The sequence below is a fragment of the Phoenix dactylifera genome, chromosome 9 (genome assembly GCF_009389715.1).
Source record: "Phoenix dactylifera cultivar Barhee BC4 chromosome 9, palm_55x_up_171113_PBpolish2nd_filt_p, whole genome shotgun sequence".
In the NCBI taxonomy this organism is placed as follows: Eukaryota; Viridiplantae; Streptophyta; class Magnoliopsida; order Arecales; family Arecaceae; genus Phoenix; species Phoenix dactylifera.
In genome coordinates, this window is record NC_052400.1 from 15,766,649 (window position 1) to 15,781,417 (window position 14,769).

The 14,769-nt window shown below is 34.1% G+C and overlaps 1 protein-coding gene across 3 annotated transcripts in view; it reads right to left on the bottom strand.

Moving 5' to 3' along the window:
• Positions 1–93: 93 nt before the first annotated feature.
• The window catches only part of LOC103700360 (VPS35 endosomal protein-sorting factor-like), a 46,434-nt gene continuing 31,758 nt past the window's right edge, over positions 94–14,769 (bottom strand). For 2 of the 3 annotated variants that reach the window (XM_026802139.2, XM_008782335.4), the window contains 11 exons: positions 11,003–11,085; positions 8,931–9,069; positions 8,714–8,797; positions 7,273–7,434; positions 7,102–7,189; positions 5,268–5,345; positions 3,262–3,328; positions 3,084–3,183; positions 751–867; positions 605–661; positions 94–494 (listed from right to left, as the gene is read on the bottom strand). In XM_026802139.2, the coding sequence (XP_026657940.1) occupies positions 354–494; positions 605–661; positions 751–867; positions 3,084–3,183; positions 3,262–3,328; positions 5,268–5,345; positions 7,102–7,189; positions 7,273–7,434; positions 8,714–8,797; positions 8,931–9,069; positions 11,003–11,085 (1,116 nt within the window). In that variant the 3' untranslated portion in view covers positions 94–353. Of the gene's footprint in view, positions 495–604; positions 662–750; positions 879–3,083; positions 3,184–3,261; positions 3,329–5,267; positions 5,346–7,101; positions 7,190–7,272; positions 7,435–8,713; positions 8,798–8,930; positions 9,070–11,002; positions 11,086–14,769 lie in introns of all 3 variants that reach the window. The other variant, XM_008782462.4, reaches the window with a different exon arrangement.

A 14,769-nucleotide genomic window follows, 5' to 3' on the forward strand; every position in this document is an offset into this window, starting at 1 on the left:
GCAATTCCGAAAGTATGGTACTGACAACCACCCAGACCCAACAGGAACCCAACCATCATTGAATCTAGTTGAAGAAAACAAAGTTAACAAAGATGGCATGAAATAGAGATGCCCTATGACAGAATTTCACAAAATTCATTAGAAACATAACCCGTTTCACCTATTTTTTAAGACGTTGCAATAAAAAGGAGCCAATCAGCCAACAATATAAACAGATGGACTGGGAAAAAAAATAGACCAAGCTCTTTTAGGTTCGTTAACTAGTCTGACCTTTTCTCGGCATGAAAGGTTTACATGGAAATGAGTAAAAAAAATTATTATGACAATATGAAGAACTAACAAACGATCCTCTTTTAACTGAAGGCAACTTCTTTCTTTTTGGAGCATTTATCAAAGAAGTTAACCGTTGATTGTAGATACTTATCCTTTGGATGCAAACATGACTTGGCAATCTCAATCAGTCCAGAGCATTTCAAAAATAGTTCACAACTTCCCTGAGCATCATAGCAAGAAAATTCTAAGATTAGCAGATGATTCGCACCTATGTATTCTAAGCAACATTCATTTACTAACATTCACAACATGGAAAAGCAATAGGACCTACGTTAAAACATGTGAGTAGGCAATTACAAGCTTCAAGAGCCAAGCTTCCTCGTGTAACCTTGTCCAAGCATCGACAAATGGAACTTTAGCAGGTCAAAGGAAAAATGTATTATGATGTTAGTAATCAGGAATTAAAAGAGCATTTACCAAATGAGATTCTTCTCCAATAGCATCATCCAGATTCTGAAGAGCAAGAGTGGAGATGGATGAAAGCTCTTGATGGTAGGATGGCTCTCCATAGAATAACTGATCATTGCCCACAACCTGGACAGATACTTAAGATAAACAAATGCATGTAGGCATCACCAACATTTAGGCTTTATTTGATAATTTAACAAGCAGGAGGGAAAAAAAAAATCAAAAATCTCAAAGGCCTAATTTCATCTGTTTCAGGTAAAGCTTTTAGAGAAAAGAGTCGAAGGCAAGTAGATCAATAGAGTAACCAATATCCAAACAATGTTCGCCAAATTCTGTTTGCTATTTTCCTAGTTAAAGAAACAAGAGAAATTTCTCATATCTTTTTTTTTCTAATTTTTATTTTCTCTTCTCTCATTGAATTTCTTTTCCTTTGTTTTATTTTTCCTTAGCAAAAGAACAAGAAACAAAGACGAGGCACAGCACAATCATTATTCGAATATTCAGCAATGAGAAGAAAGTTAAAGACAGAGAAACATGGAGAAATTAACAGGCCAAAGTTTTCTTCGAGAGGTGCAGAATATTTCCTGTACTTTACATAGATATATTGTAGAAAATAACAAAAGTCAATCAGGAACTCGACCATATCCCCCACCTACTTCCACTACAATTTTTTCAGTTGACCCAAACAAGAGGAGATTTTTTTTCTTTTTTCCAGATCGGCTGACATTTTCTCTTCATTAATTTCTTGGACATGGAGCATTAACTAAAATAGTTTCGAAACTAAATATGAAGAGCAACTGATCTACATGCACCACATCTTTGTTACCAAAAAAAAATCAAACATTCATATTGTGATCGCCAAATTGAAAAAAAAGGATACATAAATCATCTCCAACCATTAGAGTTTCTATCGAAAAGCATCAGGAAGCAATTTGCTATTTTATTTGCAAAACCATGAACAGTCAAAAAAATGAAATTACATGAAATTTTAAGGAAGACTGAAATAGCTAGTCCAAGAAAAGGCACCAATGCGAAAGATAATTAAGTAATCCAATCGATATGGAGCATGCCACTAACAATTATATCATGATGATCATTAGGAAAGCCTATCTATAAAACTATTCTACTCTCACCTCACATGATTAAAGTCAACTTCATAAGTCAAATCAAGGTTTCTATCACAGTATGAAACATTGTCTACCTTATAGGATTCCTTTATTTTATATCGTCGGAATTGGATTGCTAGAAACAATCAACTTTATCACCATCCAGACAAGCCTATCATACTCTTTAGTTCTTAAAACTTACTACAATGACACAAATGCAATCATATCATATTCTTTGGTATAATTGCTGTTCGAACCCTTTCCTAGTTCAATAATTCAAATGATATTTATATTTCTAATAATCCAAATTCCAACAAGCCGGTAATGCACATAGAATATCATAACTCTGGTTATTCTTCATTAAGTCATACTATTTTGTAGTTCCAATTCTTCTCAGAAAATTCTTATTTCTATCATCTATCATGAGTATATAACAAGCAGTTAGAGATGTTGGATACCGTCATCAACTCCTTCCTTACAAGAGCATTTATGTACAAGATAATAAGACTGGTGTAAACAGATAAATTGTTCTGCTGTCTCCCACCCCCAACCCTTTTTAATTGTTCATTGAATTCACTACATTCACTATGATGCTTGTTATGCTTTTACGGCCTTTTGTGTTAGCCTAAAGAAAATCAAGAGCTGAAAACATGAAAGATTTCACCAAGTATCCAAAGCAATATAGTAGCGACTAAGGGTGCAAATGAGCCGAGTAGCTTACTCGACTTGGCTGCTACTGAGCTCGAGTAGCTCGAACAAATTTTTTGGAGTCAAGCTTGAGTAGCAAAATACTCGGCTTGAAGGCTCGCGAGCCTAGTTGAGTATATATCTTTTAAAGTATTATATTTTATTTAAAACATATACACTATTAATTTAATAATTTAAAAATATAATATAATATTATATTTTGTTTTAACCATATTTTTTTAAATTATGACCGAGGCTCGAATTCAAGCTTGAACTCGAGCTCGAGTATGGCTCGATTGATATTCGAGTTGAGACAAGTCAATCTCGAGTATTGCTCTTTTTTTTTATCAAGTCGAGTTTAAGCTTGGATATTAAGGCTCGATCAATCTTGAGTCAAGTTTTGAGCCCGAGTATTTTGAATCGAGTCGAGCTTCATCCTTTAGTTACTCGACTCGGCTCGGCTTGATTGCACCCCAAGTAGTAACAAATCTCATTTAGTGCATGACAAGTACATTTGGTTAAATGCTCCCATCATGGAAAAACTCATACCTCAGCATTGATTGCATGGTAAGGAAGCCGGTATTGAGACAGACTTGCAGACAGAAAGATGACTGCACAGAATATCTTTACTTTAATTCTTGATGATGTCCTACAGCAATAGAATTGAGATATATGTCACAACAAGATACAACACAATAATAAGGCAGTTTTCTTGCCTAAGACTTACGATGACTGATAATTTAAAACCGATATTAAGCTTCGTGCAAAGAAAGCAATCCCTTCTTCATGAATACCTGCAATAATAGAAAGCAGTAGAATTTAAAAAAAAAAAAAAACTGAAAAGAAACTTAACATCCTTCTAGTTTTTTGTCCCCTCCTTATAGGGTGCACTTAGATGTACTGAAAAATCATGATATTTTGTGAACTTTTGTGTTTTCTATTTTTGAAGACAAGTTATGATTTTAGACAACTGGTTCTTCTGTAGTACAATCAAATTTCACAAAATTCCCCAAAACTTCAAATAGAAATGTCTACTTTGAGTATAATTTTTTAAAGTTCACGAGTTTTTCCTTTCTTCAATATCCTCCTAACAACCAAAAACCTACTGAAATATTTCAACTCTTGACATCTAAAATTTGTGAATTAAGAAAAAGGATCAGATAGTCTTTTTGAAATTGAAGACCTTCGAAAGCACCACAAAATATGATAATATATTGCATAGTACGCCATACCATACCGAACTAGACGATACGGTGCATACCATACTATACTGGTTCGGTGCATACCGTACTGTACCAGTACACAGTACAAAAAGCATACCGACACTCGGTACGCCGAACCGACCCTTGTACGAGGCGTACTGACACAATGAGAGGGCGGCACCGGTATGGAACCCGGTACCAAGAAAACATATCTTGATATATTGTGTTGGACATTGAATTAACCTAAATGTTAATTGGCTTTTCTTGACTAGCATCCACATAAGCTGTGCCAAAATTCTTATTATTTGGCCAAGAATAAACAATTGGTTTACTGTGGCTTAAATATTACAAATGTTAAATTGCATGAAATATAATAAACTGATCACCAGAAAAGAGAAAATACCAGACTATGTGATCAATAACTAAATCTACAATCTTTGTTTGGTTTAAGAGAAGTTTAATACAATGGCATTAAATGTACCCTAAAAATAACTTTGTGATTTTTAGTATGTCGCTAATGCCCTTGTTTATTAACTGGTATGCGCCAACATTTGGCATAGTATGATAATGCCTATTTAGCTGAAAGATGCACATATTTTCTGCATGGAACCTTGATGTATAGGTTATTAAGTATTAGTCATTGATGATGTTTATTATATGGATTTAATCTCCAATGCACCAGAAAGATCTGACATGGTATTTCCTTAAAAATTCTGAAAGATACAATGGCGAACAAAAGCATGGCAAGATGATAACAACTGACACACCAGCACATATAAATTGTTTTCGCATGGTATGATAATGATATTTAGTACCTATTTAGCTGAAAGATGCACATATTTTCTGCATGGAACCTTGATGTATAGGTTATTAAGTATTAGTCATTGATGATGTTTATTATATGGATTTAATCTCCAATGCACCAGAAAGATCTGACATGGTATTTCCTTAAAAATTCTGAAAGATACAATGGCGAACAAAAGCATTGCAAGATGATAACAACTGACACACCAGCACATATAAATTGTTTTCGCAAAGGTACTTTGATACCATATCTATTTATCTGAACCCTATCCATATATATTGCCTTCCATACGATCACCTTCATTGATGTACGCTTATTATATGGATTTAATATTAAATACACCAGTAAAATCCTAAATGGTATTTCCTTAAAAATTCTGAAAGATACAAGGGCAAACAAAAAACACTGTGCAATATTAGAAGATGACTACTAATACACAGATAAATTGTTTTTGTAATGGTATGTTGACACAATCATCTTAGATTCATTACAGTCACCTAACTGACATTTGGCAAGATAACGTGAGATTCATTCATGGACAGAATATCAGCTGCAATATTGAGAGTTCTAGGATTTCAAGCTAACAAGGACATTGTAGTAAAGGAACCTCTAATTGATAATAGAGAATTTGAGAAATCTCTGTAAGTGACAAATCTTAGATGCCAATAAGTGGAAAGTTCTTAATATCATATTGCAATTGTTAGAAGGGGAAAAAATCTGAGTGACCTGGTATCATAACTAATAGACTGCACATTTTGCATGTTAATGACAGAATTTGATCCACATCGACTGATTTGTGAAAACCTGCAATAGTAAACATGAAAAGTTGCATATAGATTATTAGCTGGAACAAAGAAAAAAAAAGCAATACTAAGTAGACCTATATGTAAAAGAGATTAAAACAACAGAAGGCAAGCAAAGACAGTTCACATCAAGGTATCACATACAGGGCTGCATGTGTCACGAACTGAAATGAAATTGTTTATTGTATGGTACAGTATTGGCTGATGCCATATGCTTGAATGTAGGGAAGGGCAATGGGTCAGGTCAGCTTCTGGTCAAGTTAAAACTTTGAAAGATATCATTTGCTAGTTTGAAAAATTGTTTATTGTACAGCACAGTATTGGCTGATAGCTTATGCTTGAATGTGGGGAGGCGCAATGGGTCAGGTCAAGTTAAAACTTTGAAAACTATCATTTGCTAATTTAACTTGTACTAACCTGGCCTGACATTGCAGGAGGACTCCTTGTCCTGAACCTGCTGGCAGATAGATTCCCAAGGCATGACTAATCCTACTAATCCGTAGCCTACTTTGGATTACAAATCCAACCTAACATGTCCCAAACCCCACCTTGGAACTCTAATAAAACAAAAGGGAGGAAAAACATAGCATGGCCTATAGAGGTGATTTTTCAGGGTTTCTATTACCCAGATTTATTGGAATTGAAGTACCTCACTCTAGTTTAGTATTTCTACGAACTAAACAAGTAATAACAAAGTGAACCAACCTGACTTGTCCTGATTCCCAACCTGACCTGACAAATCAAAACTCTATTTGACTGAATCAGGTCAAAGATCCAAACAACAAAAAATTTGAAATCCAGGTCAAGAAGTATTACCAAATTGGATCAGGACTAAGAAACCCTTGATCCAAACTCAGACCAGACAAGTATAGATCAGGCCAGATCAGTTTTTGCCACCCCTGCATGCATTGATTAAAATGGGTAGGTATGCATAGTGCTAGCATTATGGATTGGTTTTACCATTCATAGATAGCATGTAGCACAAGCTAGTGGATAGGCAATAGGCAAATAAGAGTCCGAAGGTGCAGTTCTTATTCAGGCATTCCTCTAGTGCCCTAAAAAAATTTGGACTCCTGATAAGTTAGTGGCAGAATCAAAGTTGGATTCTGGTAAATTTATAGTGGTCAGACGGTCACAATGGTAATGACTGACAATGATAGTCTCAGAATAATGGTGCAAAATAAGATGGTGATCATGCACAAGCGACAGGAACTTCCAGGAACAAAACCTCGGTTGCTTGAGACCACAGTTATAGGCCTTGATACTAGCATGTCTTCGAGTAAGAGGACTTCAGTTTAGGCCATGAAGCCAAAAAATACTCAGGGATGAAGACAATGCATGAAATAACTCAACCAAACAAGGATAGCATCCTAAGCATTTTCACATTCTTCTGAAGGTACAACAAAATAAACTACTCTACCGATCACCATTCCAACTTCAGGGGATACTCAAATCAATTTTTCAGTCAATGACCAGCTTATTTAGGGGAGGATAACAGAAGGAACCATATACTAAAGCTCACAGAAGTTTTATGCAAGTTATCTCAAGGTTTGTGCCATGAATTATATCAACAAATACAAAAAACTTCAAATTTGATTCAGGAAGCTCTTCTTAAGAGGAATGAGGACAGTTTTGTAGTCCATCTCTTCAAAGAAGACCAATGTCGAGTATGGACAATGTTGAAAGTGCAATGTTGTAACTACTTCATAGTAACATCATCTAATATTTAAAAGTATAGGAGCATATATGAAACTTACCAGCTGTGATGTTTAAACATTGCAAGCAGTTGATAGCTGAATTAACAAGTCCTTCTGCATGAGAATCTAAGCCACCAAATAATGCAACCTGTTCATTCAGGGGGAAAATTATATGGAAGCACTGATGGGAATCTGCAGGTAGAAAATGATTTGTTGACTAAAAAAAATTACCTCAGCAGTCTCAAGATAAAGAGTCATGCACCTTATGCTGTTGGAAATGGAAGGAATCGTAACTTCATTAAAAGCTAGACAAGATTTAAGAAAACTCAAGTACTTGTCTGTGTCTTTAATTGCTTTGACTGCTAGATTGTTGCTCAAATGAACTAGAGTATCCTGCAAACCAGACAAACTGTTGGAAAACTTTTGTCCACTGGTAAGGGAACAAAAGTTCATAATCCATGCCATCCATGAAATGCACAATTTAAAGAAATATTTATAAGCTAGTGAAGATGTTAATTAATGAACTAAGGTCGATAAAACTAAATAATTATGGTACTGTATAAAATCCTTTATCTTCTGATTCAGCAGAAAGAAAATTAAAGAATAAAAATTCAGCTTAAATGAAAAAATAAAGCAGCATGTGCCGATATGGTTGCGAGAATGAGATTCCAGGTGCAGTACCCCGGATACGAGATACCAGAAAATAAAAGTTCAAATCTAACTCAAAATTAAAGATGCAACAGTGTGAACTACGGACATAATGCCGAAGACATGCAAACAAAAATCTGATTAATTGTATTTAGGTAAAATTGCAAAGTCTAAGGTCTAAACACCATTCTTTTCTATCATGACTATGCTCTACTAAAATCAACAAAAAAAGCCAGCTTAAGAGTGTTATCAAAAAAATGAAAACTGCAGCAAATTCATGGACCACCACGATAATTAGCTGTCCTTTCTCTATACATATCAATAACTTGTCTAATTTGATGCTTCTCTCTGCCTCCCATCCTCTTCCCCCCACAATAAAGAAAGAGGATATTCATTCTACTAGAAAATCAACAGAAGTCAGTCACCTGAGTCAATTTTGTGTTCTGAACAGTAGTTTGTTCTTTCAGCAACAACACTGCACTGTGATGGTGAACATCATTGCGATGGCTCTCTGATTCACTTTCGATCCATTCAATGGGGATTAAAGAATGACAAATTTAATGGGGATGAAGATTTAGCCCAAACAGGCTTCACTCCCATATACTAAATAGGAATCTGTGTTGTCCTACCAAATTCATTTTATTGTGGATTTTGCAACTATATCAACTACCCACATTGCTCATCAAATCCAATATTACTAGACATGGAATGATGGATGGAAATGTATTGCTTCATAAAGAGAACATTTCCTGGTACCTCAATGACATATGTTACTCGAAAAAAAAAAGAACTGGTTTGCAATTTAAATCCATACTACAATTAGCAGAGTCCTTCACAAACCATAAAAAATTATCTAAACTTACTAACTTTTTATTTTGAATGAGCATCTTGTAGATTGTTCTGATTGCGCAATTTAGATGGGTAGAAAAGACGAGTGATACAACAAATGGTTAAATGGAGTAGTATCTGCAACTATAACCATAAATAACTGGAAAAGGAAAGTCCATCCATCAGATATACTGACCTTAAGCTCATCAATATGATGAAAAGCTGCACGGCATTCGATTAAAAATGTTAAATGACGTTCTATTTCAGCTCCAAAATCAACCTAAAATGTAAAAACACCTTCTGAATTGCCATTTGTTGATTTGCAAATGTGAATGGTCTATCCCTATAATTCCTATAATGACCAAAGATATGATACATGGAAGAGCTATTTAAATTCAAGGAGATTTATTTACCAAGTGAACAAAACGAGTTATGAGGAACGCCCTTTGTTGATAATCATCATTTGTGTTTGAAATATCAATGCTATCATGAAGGGCTTGAGATATTTCAAAGAGAAATTGTATGGCTCTAGGATCACAAACATGACCAGTCCTGTGTAGCACCATCAAATAAAAAGTTTACTAACTTGGAGCAACTATAAACGGACATGTGCAAGATATGTTCAACAATGTGGTAATCGCATATTGTTTCTTAAAATGTCTCTTTTGGCTGTGACAATTTGATAAATAAATACAAAAGCAATTGCATAGTATCATGAAATGACAATAAAGGATATTGCACAGTATTTCAATTGTCTAACTATTTTTACTATCAAAAACTCTTAATTCATGAATTATTTATTTTGATATTCTAATCTAAATAATATAATAAACAATAACATTGTAAATCGATTATAAAATATAACAATAATCGTATAATACTATTACATTATAATGATAGTATAATAATACAATAATGTTTTAATATAATATTATAATGGTACTATATTATCATACTATATAAAAAATAATATAATATTATTCTATTATGATATGAAAATATTTATAATAATATATCACTATATTATTATATTATATTTTATTGTCATTGTTGTACTATCAAATATTGTTATTATAAAGAATTCTTAGTTTATACTTTTTTTATATTTTAATATAAATAATATGATAAATAATGTAATTATTTTTTATAGGTGATCATCAAGTAATATCATAATAGCAATCTAGGTGGTTATTGACTCTAACAACAACATAAATGTTTGACTTTGTTCACTAATATACAAAATTGCAATAAAACTGTTAATATATCCACAATCATAATAGCAACATAAATATTGACTAACATTTCTCAACATCTATGTAACAAGCATAATATCCTAGATAAACAAGTCAATGACTCATAAGAAGAGTTGCAATATGATCATGCAAAACATTCATCCCAAAATAATTCAATGTTTGACTTTGCTCCACGTTCCTTTCTTCCTGTAATTTACCACTCCAAACAATTAGAAGGGAAGAATGTAGTTCCTCCCCATCATCCCAAGGTTAAACTCAAAATCCTAAATTGCAACAAAAAAAGCCAACTTAAATAATTATGACAATAAAAAATATTTTTAAATAGTTATTTAAAAAATTATGTTGTCGGACCCGAACCTAGGTTTCTCGGTTGAGCTCTTGCCCAAAAATAACTTTCCAATACATGTTAATTAGAGTTTTTGCCCAAAAACTTCAAATTGGAACTTTTCCTAGTAAACCTTTTCAGCTTTTGGAGGAGCCTCAGAATCACTCAAAAGAGCTTTTGGCCTTCAAGAAGTGCTTTTTGGCCCTCCAAAAGCAATGCCAAATGGGGACCTTAGTAGCCAGAGTTTTCTACTTATGATGTCTCACCCACATCTCTCTTAACGCTTTTATACACACTTCAAACAAGAAAATTAGCCACCATATTTCACCAAGACAAGTAATTCAATTGAAGTAATAGTACACTTGTATCATCTTCAGAGATCATGTATCAAATGTCTAATAAGCAAAGGTATATAATTATAAAGAAACAACCACCAAAAAAAAGAGAGATTAAATAAGAATATCATATATTGCTATTCGTGTAGAGGCTTCCTAAGCAATTCTGCTTCCTGTGCATCCACTTGAATCAGCACTGACACCGATTCCTGATTCAAGTACTTGAGTCTTGGCAACAATAATTGATATAACCTTAATTTGAACACTACTGCTCTAGTGTTGTTTCAGGGATTTTGTAAGTAATGTTTGATAAGCTTCGTAAAGGCCGAGCTTAGAGGGTTAATATGCTTGTACTCATCCTCAGTTGTAAATCTCAGAGCACTACATGTAAGTTTATACTTAAAATACACTGGAGACCAACTCACAAAGAACATATTGAATTCAACACCACATAGGAAGTCCGTGGCAGTTGCGGAAAGTTTTTTACATCACCGGAGATGATAATTGGGAACCTCTAGGCAAGACAACATTTAATGATAAGAGACAAAACATAGAAAATAAAGATGAAATACCTTGTTGCCTTTAGAAGAATATGCATACTGGTTATGTCGCGTGCGCTTCCATACAGCAGATCAAGAATCTCCAAAAAGTGGTTCTGCAAAATAAACATGTAGTCAGACTACTAAAACGGCAGTTATAATCTGTCTAGTTTCCATGTACTCAAACATGTGCTATGCTAAATTTAACAATTTTGTTAAGAAATAAAAGGTAACTCAGACATCAGCTTGCACCACAAAGCAGAAGAGAGGATTAAATTTCTTTAAAATGTTACTTAGAAAGCCAAGGAATACATACGATAGAATGCAAGTGTGATGTAATATGAATGATAATGATTACTAAAGCAGTGAGCCAGTGACACTATGTCTAGAAATAATTTGAACGAACTGGACAAAGGAAAAGAGAAATTGCAGTATATTACCATTAAAAGAACAAGGTCTAAAATGATAAATTCAGTATTCAACAAAATCAAGTATTTGTCAAAATTATGAATGAAGTAAATGCATATTTCAAAAATTTCCCCTGAAATCACAGCATATGAATCGTTTAATAATAGAAAGAAGAGAATCAAAAAGCAATGAAAATGTTGTGACAGTACAAAGTACAAACTGTAACCTCCTGCCAGATCTTCAACTGCTGTTTAAGTTATTGAACTTCGTGATTATCTATGAATGCAATCTCAAGTTCCTGTGATACTATACTGACGGAATGACAGAAAAACAAATCAGCAACAAATGTGAAGCAACTAATAGTTTAAGTGCCTGGCTCAGAACATCACTTACCGCATGTTTATTTTTTGAGAAAATTTTAACTATGTTGTGATGTTGACAATTTTGCAATCATTAAAAATTAAAAAAAGGATATTTGACTTGTAATTTTAGTGCTTAGTTCACAAATCTATCACACATGGTCATGATTAAGTTACACCATCTTGGTATCAGACTCCATACCAGCGCCACCCTGTTACTGTATGCCCAATACGATGGCCAGTTTGGTGTATCGAGTGTTGGTATGCCCTCCATACAACGTACCGGTACTGAACCAGTATAGTACGGTACGCCCCGTATTGTTCGATTCGGTACAATATGGCGTACCTTGGTCATGATACATAAAAGAATATGACATTTGTCAATGCATCCACAAGAGACAACTCAGTTTCCTAACTAACATCCCTACAATTTGGTTTACTTTTTAAGATGGTATGCTCCAAAAAATACCAGTGTGTTCCTTCTTTGAATCTGTATTGGGCAGCAAGAAGGAAAAGAGGCACAACAATAATAAGTTAATTACAAGATAAACTCTCTGTTAGCATAACTAATGCAGTAAAATTATCGTGTGTCAATAATATTTAGGATCAAAGAATGGAAAAATGAGAGTTAAAATAAGGACAAAAGCTGTCATACGAAGTCCACATGGGTTAGATTATAGAACACGATTAAGACCAGAATTAAGAGTGAAGAGAAACTTTCATACAAATTTTACCTGCTTTGCTTGGTCACATGAGTTTCCAATGAGGACTCAATACAACACATCAGATTCTTTGAAATTTGAATTAAAAAAATAGGTCTCATGACATAATACTATTAGTATTATATTTATAGCTGTGTGCAAACTGGTGAACAGAACGTCGTGCTACACACACACACATATACCTATAAAGTATAAACGAATATGATGGGTACATATATGGATGAGTACAGATATGACTAGTGAACTCAGAGAAATCAGAATCAAATTATGAAATGATTGCCATGGATTAAGATATTGATGCCACAAAAACATGCTCTATTTACGCATTAAGCATTATTTGGTAATCTAAAGCTGACACGTAAATACTTGGGACAAGGCTTGATGATTAAGATGATAAAAGATTTTTCTGAAACTTAGTGGATGATATACATAACCATGAAGAAATTGAACACACTTTAATAAGCTTCCAAACAGATCAAGAATCATTCAAATTGGACTTTGGATGAGGAAGATATACCTAAAAATTTCTTTTACTCAAATTATCAGCCAAGTTGCTAATGATCATAATTTTGCCTTTTTGTGCCAAGTGGCACCCGAAACTGAATCTGGGCTATTTTCTAGGCTGCTTCTCCTGCCTTTTCAATTAGCAACAGTTATTGTAGTTTAGTATGACTTATGGTTCAGAATTCAAGGCTTCTTAATTGTTTACAATAAACAACCACAAGTGACTATGTTAGGGTTCATTTTTTAAATTTTCTTAATCAAAGCCACAAGACGTGTTGAAAAGTAGAGTTTTACTGCTGAAGATTGATGGAAATAATGATCATCACATAGTGTTTTCGTCCACACCTTACAGTTTAATGAGTCCTTCACCCTTCTTCCCTCTTTTCTTTGTCCAATTCTATTTTCTCTTGCTCTTCTTCAATCTTGTACATTTTTGGTTTTCAAGCTCAAAGGTCTTACACAATTAGGTATCAAATTAGATTCTCCTTAAGCAGTGAGTTAGGTTTCCTAGGTAACACAAGCTTCATCATTCATGAAGACCAATTTTGGTTCCCAAAAAGAGTTTTGAGTTATCAAGACCATCAAGTTTTAGAGTGAGTTCAATCTTCAAGCTCATACATACAATTTTCCAAGTTTATGGAGTTGGAAGAAAGCAGTTGATATACTAATTTTTGTCCTGAATAAGTTATGGAACAAGGCAATTTTTCCTTTTCAAAGAATAAATGGAAGATACAAGATCCAAGTTCAATCTGACAATGACAACCCAAGTTATGGTTCTTCATTGCCATTTGTTGGGTCTTCCTGGTCACGGATAAAAGAGGTATAAACTATCACCTAATCACTTCGACTACTGCAAGCTAAGTGAAAGTGGAGAAATTCACTATAAAGAAATGGATTATTAGTACTTCATCTTCAGCTACCTTAGGTCCAACCAAAGAAGCTAGTTTCTTGATAAGAAATCAATATGCCCATCTACACTTGATAGGTATTTTGAGTTCAAGAAAATTCCGAGAATTGTGTACCATAATCAACAGTCCCTGCCACAACTCTCGTGACCCTAATATTGATTCAGAAGGATTACATGGTGTGTATTGTTCATCTGGATGCAACCATTTGCCGGAAATATTTAAATATGATATTTGAATAAGCTCTGGATTTAGGCAATTTCTCCATTCAAAGAATTAATGAAACACAGAAATCCATGTCCAATTGAAAACAATACCAATTTATGGTTCCCCATTGCCCTTTGCCGAGTTCTCTTGTTCATGTAGGAAAGAGGTGAAAGCTATCACTTCAACTATTTTAAGCCAAGCGGGAGTGTAGAACTTCACCATGAAAAAGTAGATTCCTAACACCTCTTCACCTTCAGCCACCTGGATTCATATTACTTCATCTTCAGCTACCTTAGTTCAACCAAAAGAAACAGTTCCTTGATTGGAAACTAATATGTCCATCTACAATTGATTAGTATTTTGAAGTTCATGAAGATCCTGAGAATCATGTAGCATAAACATGAGCCCTTGCCCCAACAATCAGAACCTAATTGAGGATCACTGACCTTAACATCCGGAATTATTATTCATCTTGACATGACCATTGACAATAACACTATCGAAGCAGATTCCATAAATCTTGTCCCAAAGGAATCATCATATCTAGATCCGATCCCCATGTTCCTATCACTCACATAAGATCGTTTACTTCAAGATTATCATAATATGCCTTCCAAATTTTGAAACCTATAGACATCCATAGATCAAGGAGGAACTGTGAAAGCAATCCTTATGAGTAATAGCAGTCTTCTTTC